The 19,255-nt window shown below is 43.4% G+C and overlaps 1 protein-coding gene across 9 annotated transcripts; it reads left to right on the top strand.

Annotated features, from left to right (window-relative positions):
• Positions 1-637: 637 nt before the first annotated feature.
• On the top strand, positions 638-17,580 carry GCNT4 (glucosaminyl (N-acetyl) transferase 4). 9 transcript variants are annotated; one of them, XM_053931707.1, is made up of 6 exons: positions 638-808; positions 4,354-4,551; positions 6,906-6,981; positions 13,684-13,746; positions 14,881-15,002; positions 15,637-17,580. In XM_053931707.1, the coding sequence occupies exon 6, from the start codon at positions 15,638-15,640 to the stop codon at positions 17,003-17,005; it is 1,368 nt and encodes a 455-aa protein (XP_053787682.1). In that variant the 5' UTR covers positions 638-808; positions 4,354-4,551; positions 6,906-6,981; positions 13,684-13,746; positions 14,881-15,002; position 15,637; the 3' UTR covers positions 17,006-17,580. The 9 variants fall into 9 exon arrangements, with proteins under 9 accessions (XP_053787682.1, XP_053787683.1, XP_053787684.1 ...); XM_053931708.1 differs by lacking the exons at positions 638-808; positions 4,354-4,551 and adding an exon at positions 5,677-5,694; XM_053931709.1 differs by lacking the exons at positions 638-808; positions 4,354-4,551 and having other exon boundaries at positions 6,275-6,981.
• Positions 17,581-19,255: the final 1,675 nt, after the last annotated feature.

Genomic DNA, 19,255 nt, shown 5'->3' with positions numbered 1-19,255 from the left:
CGCCTCGTGCCCACCCGCCCCGGGACCGCAGCAGCCCATCCCTCTTCACGGCTGTGCGCTCCCGGGGCAGCCGAGAAGAGGACAAGGAGCCTGGGCCGCGGGCTCGTCCCCAGCTCAGCCCCAGCCCTCTCTTACCGCCCAGTCGGAGCCGGCTGTAGTGTTTGGGAAGCTCCTCGGCCGCTCCGCCCCCGAAGGGCAGCCGTGGGGAAGTCGGTGCCGCGTTTGCCGGAGGGGTGGCGTGGAGGCGGCGGGTTCCTCCCGCTCTCAGGTGCTGGCGAAGACCTCACCGTCACCTCCCACTCGCCCTCCTCCTCCTGCCCGACAGGTTTCGGGGCGGGTGGCTGTTCTTCTTTTTTCCTCCACGTCATGGAGGAAAATTCTGTGCCGCACACACATCACACGCCCCGTGCACACAAGAGCGCCCCTTCGAGCCGAGCAGGGTGCTGGCCCGGGACGGCCGCGATCCACTCGGGTGAGTGCGCGACAGGCGGGCACGTCCCGGGACAGCGGCAACGAGAAGGTCCCGGCCCGCGAAGCTAAGCCCTAACTTTGCGGAGCGGCGCGCTGCGGAGGCAGCAGCTCCCGCCCTCCTCTCGGCGGCTTCGCTGTAGGCGCAAATTTGGGTTGCTCGGCCGTGGCGGCGGAGTTTGGAAGGAGAAGGAGGAAAGGGCGGCACAGTGTGACTCCGCGGGAGAGCAGCGGGGCGGCGCTGCGCGGGCGAGAGAGGGCCGGGCCGGGCCGGGCGCGGCGCTGGAGGCGGCCGAAGAAGGAGGAGGAGGGTCGGTACCGGTGCTGCGGGAGAGCTCCGGTAAGAAGGTGCTGTTTGTCTTAAAAGTTAATTACGGGGGGGATTTTGTGTCTCAGTAACAGGGTGCGGGTGTCCAGAACCGGGGCACACACCTGCCCGCAGCCCGGCTGGTAGGCAGTGTACCCAGATGTCGTAGCCTCCTAACCTCTCCAGAATCAACAGTTACACCAACTTAGAGCAAGGTTTGGTAAGAGGAATTGCGGTTGCTGTGATATTGGCATTTTTTCTTTTCTTAGTAAATTGTTCAAAACGTTCATGTAGCTGTGTTCAAATTTGCCAAGTGCACTTAGTCATTTCTTTAGTATGGAAAGAGGTTCTTTTTCCTTGTGAGGAAACAGAAAGTAACAATAGCAAGAACCTGTCAGAACTTCTTTTTTCCTCGAAGAGAGACAGTAGCATATTGTCATTATTGGGTGAACAGATTTACTAATGCCAGAGTAAGGCTTAGAAAAAGAAGACCTTATGGGGGACTTGCACTGTGTCCCACCTGAGGATCTGCTCCCCTGAACATCGTCTGACTCATTCCAAATATCTAATCCATATAACAACCTGTTTCATTTTGAGATATGCATGTTTCCTTAATAGTAGCCTTTTTGCATTAATACATTTCCTTAGTAGCAATCCTTTTGCATTTGCTTGCTTGTGAGAGAAACAGCTGTGGGGTAGAGATGGTAGATAAACTTGCTACTGAAGTGGAGGTGATTAACAAGAAAGAGCTGTTTGCTTCTTTCAGCCAGGGAATTACAACAGTCAAGTGATGCTGGGAGGCAAAAGATTAAAAACAAGTACAAAAAAGTGGGTTTTTACACTATGCTCAAGTGAGCTGTAGTGTGTTGCCCCCTACCTCCACACTCCCTAGTCTCTGCTTGGCAGAAAGCTTCTGTAGGTCCAAAAACGACTGGATGAAAGAACTCGAAATTCCATAAGAAACAGACATTTATAACCTGTCTTTGAAAACTTCTAAGCAGTAAGGAAATGGATCTGGAAAGGACAAGTGAAGAATATGTTAAAGAGTATTTGTTCTTTCTCCTGTTTCCAAGCATCAGCTTTTGATTACTATGAAACAACATCTTGGGCTGGATGGGCTCCATGGATATGATGTGATTCTTCTTTCATGCACATAGTTTTTCAGAGATGGTCATAGAAAGGGAAGTGAAATGATGTTACATTTGTACAACTATGATTTCTGGTTTTATACATCTGATAGTGGTGGGTTTTGGCCCAGTTCCCATGTATTTTTGTGTATGCTACCCAGCTGTAAAGGCATTTAAAGATCACTAACAAACCTGGCTAGTGCATTTTGACATATGTGTAGTATAAATTAGTCATTCCTAAGGATTATAACTTTTTGAAAAGCAGTAATGGTGATAAGGAGTACATTCAAGTTTCAGTTGCTTGGCTTGGCACCACCTTTGTGTGATATTACACTGGGTATTCAGACCCCTAAGAAAGGGGTCTGTACACTGAAAACTGCATGTGTACCGGGTTCTGTAGGTTTTGTGGTTCATAACCTATACTATGCATGCTATTTTATGGCCTAATACGTGCAAATTATTCTAATCAGTCAACAGGCTGGCTGTGACCATCCTATAAATGCCTTGCTGAGAGGCAGGAGACTGTATCTGAATTAAGTAGTCCAGGTAAGTTCAGGGGAATTAAACTTAAAGCATTTACATAGCAGTTACTGCTATGGAGTCATCAGGAGTCATATGGTGACTCCAGCTTTTGTGGTCTTCCAAGAAATATTGATAAAGGAACTAAGAAATGTACCAGATGAGTAATAAAAAGCTCATTTCTGCAACATAAACAGTAGGGTGCTGAATCCAGCAAGGGAGTACATTTTGCATAATTGTCAACAAGTCAAGCCTCATCAGAGGTCTGCCTGAAACACTCAAAGAAGGCTTTGCCAGGGTTTGCGATGTGACCAAGTGCGAGGGAGAGGTCACTCTCCTTTTAGTACAAGAGAGACAGCTGTGAAGAAAGAGGAGGTCTTTAATTGCACCACACCCAGATAAAGGCATTGGGGTAGCTACCAGCCTGCCAGAGACCCACCCATCCTCCTGCAACAGGTCCTGTTGTATTATCTAACTGCTGCGTGGCTTGTCTGGTGGGTCAAGTAGCTAACCCATGGCCTGTGTAGGATTCCCTGGTGTCAGTCAAACACCTTTTCCTTTTGGATTGACTGTGGAGTGCAGTTGGCCTGTGTGTGTTTTTGTGGTACATTGTTGTTTGCTGAGGGACGTCTTTCTGCATGCTTGATTTCCAGGCAGGGACAAGTCAGTGTCCTAAATCTTACTCAAAAATGCATAGCTGTTTGCAGACCTTTTAGAGTTTTGCATGTGCTGGGAGCTTTTGTCTCACAGAAAATGTCCCATTTTCTTAATTTTTTTAAAAATCAATTTATAACACATTATATAATTGGCCATGGTACCCTCCTATCATACAGAAAAGAGGTGAGGTTGACCCAGCTACTGTCTTGCCTCATTGCATTTTATACAAACAGAGAGTGCCAATATTAAGTAATAATATTCCGTATTAAGGAATCTGGATACTGTTATTTCTGTATAATTTTGCAATTCTGGGGACAATGAGCTAAGGCAGGACTGCAGGAGCCCTTGAATCTGTGACACCCAGAGTGCTATTTGGGGCTTATGACACTTCAGCCTACTTCAGTCACAAAAGTACTGTTTATAATTCTGTATCATCTGGGAGATGGGTGATGAAGAGGAGGCTGGCATGTGTATTTTGGTCAAAATGAGGATGGAGAGGAGGACAACGTTACATGTGCCTTAGGAATACTGCAGCAGTGCTTTCCTAAAGGGAAAATACCATAATAGTTGTTTGTGGTATATGCAAATACTATAGTGTTTAGTTCCTCAAATTTCTTTGTAAGCGTCACACAGAGAAAAGTTAGGTATAATAGCCCAGAAATTTATTTCTTGCCATGGAGACTTTGTATACCATACAAAGTACTTATGTATAGGTGAACTTGCAATACAAGTCGTCATATCTAAAGAGAATTTCAGGAAGTATCATGAGGACTGTGGGTCTCATAACAGTAGCCTAAACTTCTGTCCTTAGCTTAGTGTCAGAGCTATTTTATTTGTGGGGGGAGCAAGGCCTCTGACACCTGGAGCCTTGGTACCTGAAGTATTATATGCATCTTAAACTTGGTGAGGCTTTTGACAGACTCCTTGTGTCCCAGTGCTTTCCTGCCTCTCCCCAAGTCCTCTTTACTCTGCTGGAGAAGGAAATTAGGTTGCTTTGATGTGATCTGCTCTTTTTATGGTGTTCCTTTCTCCCTGCCTTCTTGGTGTTCAGAAAGGCTATGTGAGAAAACAAAAATATATGCTTCTTATACAGATAATGCCTTCCACAGCTTAATAACAATAAAACCTTCCCAACCAACCTGCTAAAAAGCAGGGGCTTATTAGTTCAGAACTGCAGCCATAGCCACGCCTGGGACTTACCATACCAAGCCTTCATCTTTACTATTTTTCAGCTACCATTTTTAATGTTTAATTTTCTTTTTTAATTTGTGTAAGAAATAATGTCATCCCTGCTACTTCTGTATGTCCCACTTCATATGCACATGAAGCACTGATGCTGGTGGAGGCTGCGGGCAGTGGCAGGATGGAGCAGATACTAGGACTTGGTTTGCCCACCGAGCTGGCTGTACCCATATTGATCTACTGGGACAGAGCATCCTAAAGAGGAGAAGAGACCACAGCAAAGTCCAAGAGGTAGGTCTGCAGCTCTCTTTGATGTGATCTTACTGATGTGACAAGCTGTGACTTTGAAGGGGGAAATGACTTAAAGAGGGTGATTTACAGTGGGGGTTTTCAGACAAAGGTCTGCGGGCAGCTTGCTGGTGGGGTGAAGGAAATGGAGAAATATTTTGAGCTCTTAACGGGAGCTTTCCTGCTGTGCCATGCAGTTTCTCCTGCTTCCCTGTCTAACAGGAAATTTCCTCCCTCTTTTATAGTGCTTCTCCTTGCCAATGAACAGAAAATCTGTCCCTTTGAGTCTAATTTTTATGTTATTCTATAGTCTAAAGGTTAACCCTCTCTGCACTGTAGTACTATTGCTTTAAACTCCCATATGAGGTGAAAAAAAGCTGTTAAACTCTAGATTGCCACAAATTAGAAGGGACTAAACTCTATTTGTTGGAGTATGTGTTTGTAAGTGGGATTTTGTTTATTTGTTTTCTTGACTCCTGCCTTTATAGTACACTATGTGCTTGGCAAGCATGGATACACCCATGTCACAAGGTCAGAGAATTGAAATTCTCAACCTATAAGCATCTGGCTTGGGAATTGTGATGACTGACTATCTCTGGGCCTTCTTGACACTTTCTTGCTTTAAGAGGGCTGCAAATCCTCTGACTGGCATGACACAATAGTATGGGATGTACCAAGGGATTTGCTGAGAGACTTTTCAGGCCTCCAGCAAAAGAGCTTTTGCGAAAAGTTTCTGTAAAGCTGTTCAGATTAGTTGGGGTTGCAGAGGAATTACGTTCTCTCTTATGCTGCTTGCATGACCCTGCAGAAGTTGCTTGCCTCTTTTCCTTGCCAAAAAGCTGAGACATTGACTTTCCTTACCTTGACATATCTCTGGCACATGAACATGCTGAAACTGATGTAAGATATTTTACTGAAACTGGGGGGATTGCCACTGGAGGCAACTGGAAAGGAGAATCCAGACTTTTCTAAAGAGCATACAGAGGGCTGGAACTGAGTGGCAAACAGACAAGCAAAGCAACTTACTGTCTGCACAGGAAGTTCTGCTAGGGAATACAGATCCTGTGCAAGAAACAGTCCTGATTAGTACTGGAACAAGGTCGTATGTGATATCCATAACTGCCAGATCTCTGCTGTGTTTCCCAGGTATGTGGCAAGAACCTGTCTTTCTGCTTTCAGAAGCAAAAACCACACTGTGCTAAACTGTAGTCATTTCTTGGTGTTTTTCATTGGGACACCCTGCTGTTTTAAGCCTTCATGGTCTTAAAATTGGCAGGTTTATAATCTAATTACTTCTAAAAGTAATGACATATTTTTCCATGTCTTGCAATTAAGTGTTTAAGTAATTGAAGTTACTTAGCTCTTTAGTAGTCCATCATTCAGAGAAAATATAAGTGAATAGTAAGTAATCTAACTTACTCAGGCAGGCAAGCCAAAACAAGGGGATGAGATGTGCAGAATGAGGCTGGTGCTAAGTTTAACTGTGTTGGAGTGGCACAGGCTGAGGCTCCAGTGCAGAGTAAGTTGGTGGAAATTCAGACAAACTTGATAGTATCAACTGATTGAGATTTAATGACAATAAAATGTACTTCTACAGAAATCCCATGATCCCTATCAATAGATAATTTTGCAATGGAAATAACCAGCTAGCAGCAGTAAAAAAAATAGCACATTAATAAATTAACTTTTCTGGTTAGCAGCATTGAACAGTTAAGTAGTGTTAAAAGTTTAATTCAGACAGATAGTTTACAAAAAATTAAAATAAATAGTTTAGGAAAGCACACAATTAATTTTCCTCTTCCCTAGTTTTCCAGGAACATCATCCCCTCTTGTCTTTCCCACAGACCTATCAAGGCCCAGACTTGATTTGTATAGACCAGAGGGAAAACCAGGAGGAGCTAACTAAATTTTTGCACAGGGTCAGTCATGCAAACCACCAAGTTTGCATTGCTGTGTGAGCAGATATGTTTTAAACAAATAGAGGTATTTTATCAGGGGGAACTTTCCTGAAGTGTTTTTATTTTGAGGAGAGGGAATTGTTCCCTCTTTAAGTTCCTGCTTTATGTAGTAATGGTGTTGGCTGCTAAAATACACTGTGACCTGGTTTCCAAGGAAAGGTGTAGACACATGTTTTGCTTCAGATGCCTTTGAGTGATGGGGGTGTAACAGGTGAGAGAAAGCACTTGTTCTGATACTCTGATTTGTGGTGGTGTTGTTAATGCTGCCCACGTGTAAGTGGTACTTATCCTTATCAATCTCTCTCCCCATTCTCCTTTTTTTTGTAATTTCCTAGCCTCTATTGTGCTGCTTCTGCTCCTGCTCTCAGCACCCATTCCCTTTTTTTTTTTTTAACCTAGGTGACAGCAAGGAGCTTGATTCATACTGTACATATGCAGAAGGGTTTCTTCATGCAAGAAAGAATCACATGTTGGGGTAAAAGCACTCCTATTCCCATATGACTGTTCTCCCTCTTTTGTCTTCTTCCACAGACTTGCACTCAAACTTGACCTTTTCACTTAACTCTTGCTCTGTGGCAAGCAGAAAAGCAGGCTGCCTCACAATGCTTTCATAGCGAGCACCATGTATTTCAGATCCACCGAGGAGAGAGCACTGCCTGCTCACAGCCTGAAGTTTCCAAGGATCCCTATTCTAGTAGCAGTCAATGTGTCTTATCAGTCTATGCTCTGAGTAAACCAGTCCCAAGCAGATGTGACAGAAGACAAGAGATGGTTCCCACCAGCTGGCTCTTGCCTGGCACACTTGCATGGCACCAAAAGTAACTTATGGCATCTGTAGAAAGTCACAGACCTCTTTGATCGGTACTGCTCAAGTAGAAAAGAAGTATTATAAATGTGACAATGCTATGCATTAGGAGAGATCCTGGCTTTTGTTTTCTGTAGCTCAGTGTAGCTGCGAGTTGAGATTGGATTTTTGCTTGCCTACTGAGCAGATCCTTCGGGAAGGACTGGCAGAGGGCAGAGAAGGGGAGCCAGTGGATACATACCTTGTTTTCCTCAGGAAAGTTGTGATGCACTGGTTATTGCAGGCAGACAGGTTACAGAGTTCCTCAGGTAATCCTGCCTGCTTGCCTGCTGCTAAGCCAGTTGCTTCCTACACCAAAGGAATGCCTTTCCCTCTCTGTGGTGTCAGCTCTCTCTGAGCAGAGATCCCTTCTTTTTTCCTGAACAAAACCCAACCTTCAAAGCAGGAGTTTTATCCTTCTTCCTGGAGGTATGTCTGATATCTTAGCTCCACCAGGCTCTGTGCTTCTGGGCATTGTAGGTCCACCTGGAAGCTTCTACTTTAAATCACTGAAGCACTTGAATTTAATGCAGCACAGTCTGTATGAAAAAAAGACAATGAAGAAAGGGAATAGAATGCTGGAGAGTTGAAAAATTCTGTATTTTTTCAAATAAGGTAGTTCAGAAGCTGCTAATTCAATGTGATCTGAATACAAACTGGACAAACTGGGCATGCCTCTGCACTGTGTGGACAGCAGGTGAGACTTGCCATACAGAGCAAGAGCAATGTGAGAGTTGATAATTTGTTCTTGCTCAGGATGAAGGGAGTTGTAGACTCCTCCTCTGCAAGAATGAGGTTGGCATCACAAAGTTGTACAGACTGGGAGTCTGGGCTTGGTACATTGAGGTTGTGGAAAAAGCAAAAATAATAGTGTGAGGAGCTGCAGTAATGCCCTGGTCTCTTTAAGGAACCAAGTCTCCATAATATTATTAGAGACTTACCAAAGTGAAAACTTGCCTTCAGAGGCACAGTGTGAGCCCAAATCCTGGCAGTTTCTTTGTGCTGATGAAGGGAACCTGTCCATTCCTCTGAGCTCTCATATAGCTCCTTAAACATTTAAAGAGGGGTGTCCTTAAAGGGGGCTGAAGCTGCTGTTGCGCTGGTGTATATGAGCCATTGGAGGTCAATCAGAGCAGATTCTTGGTTCTCTGAGCTAATTCAGACTTGTGCTGGCCAGAGCAGCTTCCTGGCTTTTCTCCATTGCATCTGAGTACTACTCTGGGATGGAGGAGCTGCTGGGGTATTCCTGGCAGAGGATCAGGGTTGTGTGCGACACTGCTACTCCTAGAATTCCTCACATTAGAGGTGCAACAAGGCTGTGCGATTGCAAGCAGGGTTGGCAGAGCTGGCAGTTGTGGTGCAAAAGCTAGGCTTTTTCCTGGCTTCTGTTTGTTGTGACTTTTCCAGGGATGCTTTGTCCAGCCCATCTCACAGTTCATGGTTTGGGATGAATTGTTGATCCTTTGCAGTTCCTGGTATCTTTCCACCAGCTGCAGAGTGCATCAGATACTTAGTTTGGGCAAGGTGTGTCTCATGTGCATAGTAGAGCAACTAGGATGCAGAACAGGTTGTCTGCTGGTTTTTTTCAAGGCCAGATCTAGAAGTAGTCTGGGTAGTTTCACCACATAAGTTCTACTTCCTAACATTAAGTATGACTAGATGTTATGTGACAACCTCAAGCAGTCTAGTGGAAATGATGGCATACCATTTCTCAGTAGGAGTGATAGTTTAAACATTATTTTACCCTGAAGGAATGGAGGTATATTTTGTAAAAAATGTTATTCCCAATGAATGAATATATGTGCTCACAGGTGGTTCTTCAATTTCGACCACCACATCTCATAATGTGCAGTTTTACCTAACTGCTGTGTTCTTCTTCCAATTAAAAACAAGAGCAGTTCCTACTTTTTTTTCCTGTGTGTTTAGAGGGAGAGATAAGGCTTCTCTCCATTTTCAGTATGTGTAGTCTGCTTCCCTCCAGGGAAAAGGTGCTGGACTGGTATGAGGTATCCAATGCTACCTGGATATGCATTTCCCCAGCAGGCCCACAAGGATTTCTTTGCATAGCACTGAGAAGATGAAAAGTTAAAAAGGTTAATTTTTCACTGATTTGGTAAATACAGAGAAAATTCTGGTGGGGGGCACACTCAAAACCAATTTAAACCTTGCCTACACTGGTTGGTATTGTTTCCACAGCACTTTAGATATTCAATGTTATGGGACTATTAATAATAAAAATTAAATAATATAGGAATCATAAACTTCAATTTTGCAATAATCTTGATACCCAATATGTGATAGTGCACAGTGGCCTTAGCCAGAGTATTTAGATCAGAAAGCAGAAAAAACTACAGAGTACTCAGGTGAACAGCAGAATAGTTTTTCAGGTAGGTAGATCATCACTCCCTCTTAGGGTCTGCCTTGGAGGCCAGAAGTCCCACTGATGCTTTTACAAATTTTTACAGAAAATACTTTTTTTTTTTAGTTTTTAAAAGATACAAATGAAGAAGCAAACATTGTTCTAATCTATCCTAATTTTGATTAAAATACCCTAATCTGTAAAACAAGCCAAAAGGTGGATTGTTGCCCTATGTAATACTTTGTTCTTATTCAAAACCAAATTTCTTTCAGAACTCAGTTCAGTTGAAACAGAAAGTATTTCTGTTGAGTTTGTAAGACATACATTGACTTGAGGCAATGTGCATGTGTTTTGGGGGTGCCAGTGAAATGCAAAATCATTCAGTTGATCACATGGTTCAGAGAGCAGCATGTTCTGGGTTTTCCAACCAGGTTGCATCTGATGTTAGCAACACGCCTTACCCTTGCCTAACATTTTTAAACTTCAGTATCACAGAAGCCACACTTAGAGCCTTGCTGTCAATCAGATTAGTCAGAATAGTTACAATTAATGCCTGAGGTTCATGACTGGAAGCTTTTAGCTGTGTCACTTCCCAGCTATCACACTCCAGAAGTCAGAGTCCTCCCACGTGAAGCTTGAGGACCTGGGGAGAGGACTTCCTCTCTTTCCTGACAACTTTACCCATTTTCATTTTGGGATTGAATCCTGAGCAGAGGGCATGGCTTTATGAATTCAGAAACATTTGATACAGTAGTCCTTGCAGCTGAGCTAATGATCTTTGTGAGGCTGAACTGTAGTTGGTCTTGAGGGATAGATGCTTTACCTTTATCCGTCTTCTCTGAATGTGAGCAGCAGTTGTGAAGGAAGAGACAATTCCTAGACTTCAATAAAATTATTTTTTGTTTTTGCATTACAGTGCTAGTGATAAGGGAAATGCAGATTTTTTGACATAATAAACTGATAATGGATCTGTTAATCAGATACAAGTGCATGTGTTTGTTTTTGGCCAACATGGAGAGGGTAAAATCTGGGAGGTTTATTAATAGGATGGTGCAGAGGCAGGAAAAGAGGATTTCCCTAGGAGACCAGGTTCATGAAAGGGCTGTGTAACCTGGGGAGAATCTGGGTAGAAATCTTATGCTGGGTGAAGACCTGGGGCTCCTGCCCTCCTCAAGTCCTGGGACAAGCAAATGTACCTCAGGAATCTTCTCACATATAGAAAAGACAAGTTACACATTTTACAGAACAAAGCAAGTTGTCAATGCCAAGCTCATAATATAAAATCATAATATAAAATCTTGATACAAAAGATGGAACTTATGGAACCATAGCATCACCTGAGGAAAAAGTTTTTTGGGCAAGATAACCAGAGTTAGCACCTGGTCAGAGCTACCCAAGATAAGTGTTTTGGGCAGCAATAGGTTGCTGTTCTCATCTGCCATGTTCATTCATTCTGTGCTCCTCTGGAGAGGACGGTGTGTACAGTACACCTCTATGTCTGAGTAGGGCTTTGAGTCTGCATGTGGTAAAAAATAAAGCTTTTCAGATGAGTCAAAACCTGATGAAGTGTGTGATGGCCCTTCTATTCCAAGAGATTTAATCTCCCAGTCTCCCACTGTTCATCAAGAAATCCCAGTTTTTGCTGAAATTAACTTTATACTGATAAATGATTTAGAAGGGATGTGATGAACATATGATGGACAAAGGTAACAAAGGGTCTAGAAAGTAAGTTATATGAGGAGTGACTGAGGGAGCTGGAGTTTTTTAGCCTGGAGAAGAGGAGGCTCAGGGGAGACCTTACACTACAACTACCTGAAAGAACCTTGTAGCAAGGTGGGGGTCAGTCTCTTCTCCCAGGCAACCAGCAACAGGCTAAGAAATCGTCTCAAGCTGCACTAGGGAAGGTTCAGGTTGGATATGAGGAAGAATTCCTTCATGGCAAGATGAAGGACCCTGGTAACTACAGTACTGTCACTCTCACTCTAGTGCCTGGTTAAATTATGGAGAAGATTATTCTGGGAGTTATTGAAAAACTCCTGAAAGAAAATGCAGTCATTGGTCATAGACAGCATGGTTTCACAAGGGGAGGGTCCTGCTTGACAAACTAATTCCCTTTTATGACAAGGTAGCTCACCTTGTTAATGATATGATCTTTTTTGATTTCAGTAAAGCTTCTGATGCTGTCTCTCACAGGATCCTTCTGGATATGTCATGTGGTGGGTGAACAGCTGGCTGATGGGTCAGACACAAAGGGTTGCAGGGAATGGGGTGGCATCAGGCTGGTGACCTGTCACAAGTGGGGTTCCACAGGGCTTCTCCTTAGGGTCAGTGCTCTTCAACATCTTCACTAATGACTTGGATACAGAACTCAAAGATATAAACTGGGACACTAAATTGGGAGGAGCTGTTGAAGGCAGAAAGGCCCTGCAGAGAGATCTCAGCTAGTTAGGGGGCTGGGACATCACCAATCATATGAAGTTTGACAAAACCAGGTGCTAGATTCTATGTCTGGGACAGGGCAAGCTGGATGTATGGACAGACCAAGATGCAAAAGGTTGGGAGACCAGCCCAGTGGAAGCAGACCAGTGAGTCCTGGTCAATCGCAAGTTGAACATGGTCAGCAGCCAGGAGGGCCAGCCATGTTCTGGGGGACATCAGGCACAGCATGGCCAGCCGGGCAAGGGAGGGGATTGTCCTGCTGTGCTCTGCTCTGGGGCAGCCTCACCTTGAGTGCTGGGTACCACAATGTAAGAGAGACGTAGAACTATTGGAGAGGAGGAGGGGTCACAAGGATGATGAAGGATCTGGAGGGGAAGCTGTATGAGCAGCAGCTGAGGTCACTTGGTCTGTTCAGTCCAGAGGAGACTGTGGGGAGGTCTCATAGTGACCAACAACTTCCTTGTGAGGGAAAGCAGATGGACAGGCACTGATTTCTTCTCTGTGGTGAACAGTTGCAGGACCCAAGGGAGCAGTCTGATGTTTTGTTGGGGGAGGTTTAAGTTAAGTATAAGGAAAATGGTCTTCACCCAGAGTGTGGCTGGGCACTGGAAGAAGCCCCCCAGGGAAGGGTCACAGCCCCAGCCTGACAGTGCTCAGTACTCTCATGGTCCAGAAGTGAATAATACTCTCAGGCACATGGTGTGACTCTTGGCGTATCATGTGCTGGGCCAAGAGTTGTAGTTCAGTGGTTGTTGTGGGCCCCTCCCAACTCAAGACATTCTAAGATTCTATGGCTTTGTTTTGTTTCATGGCAACAGAATGTTTGGCACTGGGCAGAAGCTGGCCAGGGCTGACACAGATAGAGGGGCTTGGAAGAAGTTTGGAATGTGTTGGGTTTTTCCCCTCCTTTTTTCTTTGTTGAGACTCGCCTTTTTGAAGGAGTGAGTAAGAGAAGATTCACTTCTTGATGTAGGCAATCCCTGTTCAGCCAGGGGTGATAGGTGTTGTCCTTGGTAGCCAGGGAGACACTGAGCAGAGGCATGGAGTGGTCTTCACAGTAAGACCACACCACATAGGTCTTCTCCCTCCAAAGGAAAAAAACAGGGAAGGTTACCTCCACAGGGCTTTTTTCATATGACTGAAAACCAGTCTTTGGTTAGGAGCAGTTTTTAAAAGTGATTTTTCTCCAGGATCACAGATACATAAAGGAAGTAGGTAAGGGGAAACCCAGATTAGGCATTGGACTGGGATTACATTGAAGAAGAGATGAAGGAAAGCACCTGCTTGCTGTGGGAGAACACGGGATTTTTGGCTTCATAGGGAAATGAATGTCTCACTTCATTTTGAGGATGATGAGGCACTGCAACAGGTTGCCTGGAAAAGTTGTGGATTCCCCACCCCTGGAATTATTCAAGGCCTAGTAGAAGGTTCCCTGCTCATGGCAGGGATTTTGGAATGAGATTATTTTTAAGGTCCCTTCCAACTCAAACTATTCAATGATTCTATGAGATCTGTTTTTTCTCTTTCTTTGTTAGCATACCTGGAGACTGTTTCTAAAACCTGCAGAGAGTTGCTGAGCTTTGGTTTCTACAAAATAGGTATGTGTTGGCTTACCCTGGTCTGTATCTGGCAACTCCCAGGAGATAACATATCCTTTTTCTGTTGCCCTAGAATAGAAATATTAAGGACAAAGATGCACAGGGAAAGGCAAAGTCAAGGGAGAACAGACAAATGAAAAAGCTCTGCCTTGACAAGCTGCAATTTAAGTGTAGCTACAGCTTGCAAGACCTGACATTACAGGGAATGCTAAAGATGCCCAAGTTGGTCTTGCAATGTATTTGAATGCACATCTCAGTACTTCATTTTACATACATATGTGAGATGTCCAGGCATCTGAGCCACATCTGCTAGCCCCACCATTTTATTGGCTCTGGAAGCTCTCTGAAACAGCTGCTATTCAAAAGAAAGTACTGGGAGCTGTTCAATTTAAAAGCACAGTAGAGCTTCGTTTAAGCTAAGTAGAGCTAAGTTTACTGCTGCACATGTTATGTGGTTCTGGTCTAATTTTAATTCAGGGATAGTAACAATGCTGATTACACTCAGACAGTAAAGCAAAGCTATGTGGAAGAGGATGTCTATATTTAGCTTTTATTGTGGTAATACCTCAGTTGTTAATGTGCTACACAGGAATTTTATTAAATAACACGCTGTATAAAAAGGGGCCATGTGTATTTTTGTGGTCACATCCAATGTTGTGTCACATGGCAGAGAGCAGGACAGGTGCACTATTGTTTATTACTACTACCCTTTCGCCTTCAGAAGGGTACATTCCTTATATGTTCATACCAGTGGATAAAAGTGCTGTCTTTATCCACCTCTGTCTTCAGGGTAAGTCAGAAGTATTTTCTAGAAGGAATCTGAAGAGAGAAAGGAGATTTTGGGCTTGTCAGATCCTGTTGACACAGGACAAGAAGGAAATTGGTTTCCCCTTGGACATCTTTATGAGCCAGCACCAGTGTTAGTGATAATGAGAATGCAGTGTTATTGAATTCTAAAGCTTTCAGTTTCACACTTTTTTAAAAAACAATACTGCTATCTACCATTAGGCACACATTCTTTGCAGACTTACTAGACATCCCTGTGCTACTTCTGTTGAATGCCTTGTAGCTACTCAGGAAAATAAACAATCCTTCCTACTCATGGGGATGACAGTAATGTCTTTGCCAATCCAGGGGTTGCTGTACTTCAGTTTGTGGCTCCTTAAAAATTTTAACAAGGTTTGGTGCCATTACGATAAGCCTTTGTGGGGTCCCCTGGCTAGCTCTGGACCCCAGCTTTGCCGACAAGACTAAAGGTAAAAGACGCGAGGAGCTCTTCTTCTCGGGACAAATGTCCCACAACTTTATTGTGGAACACCTCCAGGGAGTAAAGAGGCATCCCAGAGGAAAAAGACAGGTCAAGGGTCTTGTGGCAAGGGATTTTAAACCCTGGGGGCAGGGAGCAGAGAAGAGGCCACAGCCAATGGGATACAACTGATGGGAGGGGCGAGGGGAGCGACTGACCCAGGGTAAGACCACCACCACAGGACCTTGGAGGAGGAGGGGTGTGCGGAACAAACCACTTAGTGCAATATAAAAACTACTCAGTGCAAAATTCCAATCACCCAGTGCAAAATAATAACTAAATAAACTACTCAGTGCAACACAACAGTTTGGGAAAAAAACAGTGGGAGTCTTGTTCTGGTGCTCTTATTTGACTGGAAATCATCTGGTTTATTGCCTTCACTTAGCTAATTCAGGGGAATGAAATTTTAAAATTACGATTAGGAAGAAACTAGAGATTACCACTGGCCTTCCTAATAAAGTGGTGTTTATGCTGTAGGCAGACTGGTGTACACATATCTTTCTTAGGAGTTGGAATGGTCTCTGATGATTTCAGAGATGATTTCTCATTTAAAGTAACACTATGTCTTTTTTTTTTTCTTGCAGAATGAAGAGACACAAGTGGTCCTACAAATGTCCCTCACAAAGGAAGATCTTGATTCTGTGTGTTACTGGGTGGCTGATTGCACTGTTGAAGCTCCTCCATGTCAAAAGACACTTTTTTCCCTCTAAAGGCATTTACTTAGTTGAGCACTTCTTGAGCACTTCTTCTTATGTCAGAAACAGATATTCATACCCTAGAAATGAGTTCCAGTATGAAATTAATTGTTCATCTATATATGAACAAGATCCTCGTGAAATTGGCAAGAGTTTAGAGATAAGAAGAAAAGAAATAGTTGATTTAGCAGATGAAGATGTTGTAGCAATGACAAGTGACTGTCATGTGTATCGTTCTCTTAGGAAATATCAGCTAAAACCTGTTTCTCCAGAGGAGGAGAGTTTTCCAATTGCCTATTCCTTGGTTGTTCACAAAGATGCAGCAATGGTAGAAAGGCTCATACATTCATTGTACAGTCATCAAAATATTTACTGCATCCATTATGATCAAAAATCAGCAAGAAGTTTTAAATCTGCTTTGAACAATCTAGCAAAATGTTTCCCAAATATTTTCATTGCATCAAAATTGGAGACAGTGGACTACGCACATATTTCACGTCTGCAAGCAGATTTCAATTGTTTGTCTGATTTGATGGACTCTCCAGTTCCTTGGAAGTATGTTATCAATTTGTGCGGCCAAGATTTCCCTTTGAGATCAAATTTTGAGTTGGTCGCTGAACTGAAGAAACTTGGTGGAGGAAACATGCTGGAAACTTCAAAGCCAAGCAGTAGCAAAAGAGAACGATTTACTTATCACTATGAACTTATGAAAGTGCCTTATGAATACATGCAGATCCCTGTAAAAACCAACATTTCCAAGAATCCGCCACCTCATGATATTGAGATATTTGTAGGCAGTGCCTATTTTGTTTTAAGCCGAGAATTTATTCAATATACCCTTGAAAGCTCACTTGCAAAAGACTTTTTTGAGTGGTCAAGGGACACGTACTCTCCAGATGAACATTTCTGGGCCACTCTGGTACGTGTCCCTGGGGTCCCTGGGGAAGTTCCAAGGTCATCCCAGGATGTAACAGACTTACAAAGCAAAACTCGTTTGGTGAAATGGAATTATCTTGAAGACTATTTGTATCCTCCGTGCACTGGTACACACCTTCGCAGTGTCTGCATCTATGGGGCTGGAGAATTAAGATGGCTTCTGAATTATGGACACTGGTTCGCCAACAAGATTGACTCCAAAGTAGATCCTGTCCTGGTAAAATGTTTGGCAGAAAAGGTGGCAGAACAACAGAAGGAGTGGGTACATTTGTCCTCTGATGAGCACTTTCTGCACTTAAGTTCTACGAATGCCTTGACATAGCAATGCTGTGTTCTCTGCTGTCCATGCTGTGTGCACAGCACTGGCAGTTCTTGACCTGCTGCAGGATGGCAGTGAGGAAAAGGCCCATTCTATATAACATCCAGGGCTCTGCAGAGCCAGGTGCCTGGGTATTTATTTATGTAAAGTAATTTCTCTCTGATTAACTGTTTTGCCACATTAAACCTGTAATTGTCTTCAGGATGATTCTGAGATGGTGAAGTTTGCTTTTGGAGGCTCTTGTGCTCTCTGTCCCAGTGGAGTATTTCAGAAATGCATTTTACTTCAAGTGTGTTTGTATCTTCTTTGAGAAACTTCAGCACTTCTGTCTGCCTGTCCTCTTTTCCTTCACTTTTGCTTTTTTTAAAGGAATAAAGGGAAGACCTCTGTATCTGCTACCTCAGGAAAACTGCAAGTGCCCATGTCACAGAAAAAAACCAAGAGATCAGCATGAACACCAAATGAGCCATGTGACCTCACCTGAAGTTCCACACTTCTCATCTGTGGGAGCTGCATAGATCTTTGCAATGTGAATATGACTGGATGATATAAGGGAAAGAAGATCCCTATATACTGCATTGTGTGTACTCATTGTTCTCTTCTCCCAGCTAACCTGAACATTGCTTTTCCTTTTACAAAGCATATGAACCAGGTGCTGTGCCAACACTGTTGGTTTCACAATCAGTGAAAGTTGGTTGAAACAGTTGTGCACTGTTGCGTGCACACAGTTGTGTGTTCTCCAAAGGCAGAATACATGCGTGCCCTATGTGCAGTCTCTGCAGCCACTTGTGGGAGGTATTCATGCCAAAAGAGGTCAATCTTCATGTCTATCTCTGCCTGTAGGAATATCTTTATGTGAAATCCCAGTCCTCTTGAGACAGTATCCCTACACACAGTGCTATTTCCAGTTGGTGTTCAGCAGTGTGGTGCTTTGTTGAAGTGTTGAACACACAAAGTTGAGCAGTGATCATAAGAATAGCCATATTACAGAAATGAAGACCCTGCATGAAGAGTGTTTCTGTGCAAGTCCCATGGCTGTGCACTACCATGATCCCAGGCTGACAGGTGCCTGAATGGGCCCTGGTTCAGCTGTGGAGCAAGAGTTCTCCTACAGCCCCTTGCTTGCCATGGCCCTGCCAGGCCTCCTAGTAGTGAAGTGGCTCAGGAGCCTTTTGCAGCTGGGCTTCCCACACTCCAGCATGAGGGAAGTGTTTGCAAATGCAAGGGTCTCTGCAGAAACTCCTGCAACTCAGAAATGCCACTGGTATTTTTGGGGGTTTCCCTGGCGTGCTGCCCTGCCACAAGTTCAGTTTTGGTGGTTCCAATGGATCCCGGGATTTAGCTTTCTCCACGCCACTGTCTTCTTTCTAGCCATCTGTCTTTTATTGAGGGACCTTTCCCCATGAGTGACTGGGATATCTGTATCTGGTCTTACTGATCTACAGATTGCTGTAGTAATGACTATATCTCATATCAATGAGAAATATTTATTCCTTATTTGAGCTGAAAGAACCAAGTTGCTTTTTGGTCTCAGTTTTTGTTTATAAATTTAGTCACAGTGAAGTAATTCATGGCTCAAGACTGATTTGAGAGTCAGGATTCTCAGGCATTTTTCCACATTTGTGACACTGATTTTCAGTAAGACCTCAGACAAGCCACCTCAGTTTTCTGTTTCAGCTGTACCCAGTATAAAATGGGAACCATAATCTTCTATTGTCTTGCTAAGCACTTTGAAACCTGTGGGTGTTGTGGGTATGGTTGCACTTGGTATTGTGCAACCATAATTATTTTGTATTAACTTATTTTGTGGATAATTTATTACCCACAAAACTATTTATGGAGTCCGGCTGCACAGGTCAAGTATTTCTTAAATGTACTGTTTCTGAAATAAATGGGGATTATTTTTAAAGTCTGTGTTGTGTACTTCAGTGACATGCCCTGTCTATCCAAGGCTGTCCTGACTTGATGCAATTTATAAATACTTTGTAGAAAATTAAATATTGATAGTATTTTCAGATTCATATATTAGTGCTTGCATATAAAATAGAGTCCTCATGTGGTAAAAAAGTTAATAAAAGAGAATGTTAGGATCCCAGAAGGCCAAGCTACAGCCTTCTGTACATATGATTTGATGCTTAATGATATATTTGAAATTTTGTATTTATTTAAACTGGCTTTATATATGTATGTACACGTATACCCATTTGGGTTTAATTGTAGTTTTTTGATCTGCCATAGGTCTATAAAAAAAAT

Source organism: Vidua chalybeata, chromosome Z (genome assembly GCF_026979565.1).
Source record: "Vidua chalybeata isolate OUT-0048 chromosome Z, bVidCha1 merged haplotype, whole genome shotgun sequence".
NCBI classification, from domain to species: domain Eukaryota; kingdom Metazoa; phylum Chordata; class Aves; order Passeriformes; family Viduidae; genus Vidua; species Vidua chalybeata.
Note: the sequence above shows the minus strand (reverse complement) of the source record. Positions and strands in the feature narration are given on the sequence as shown.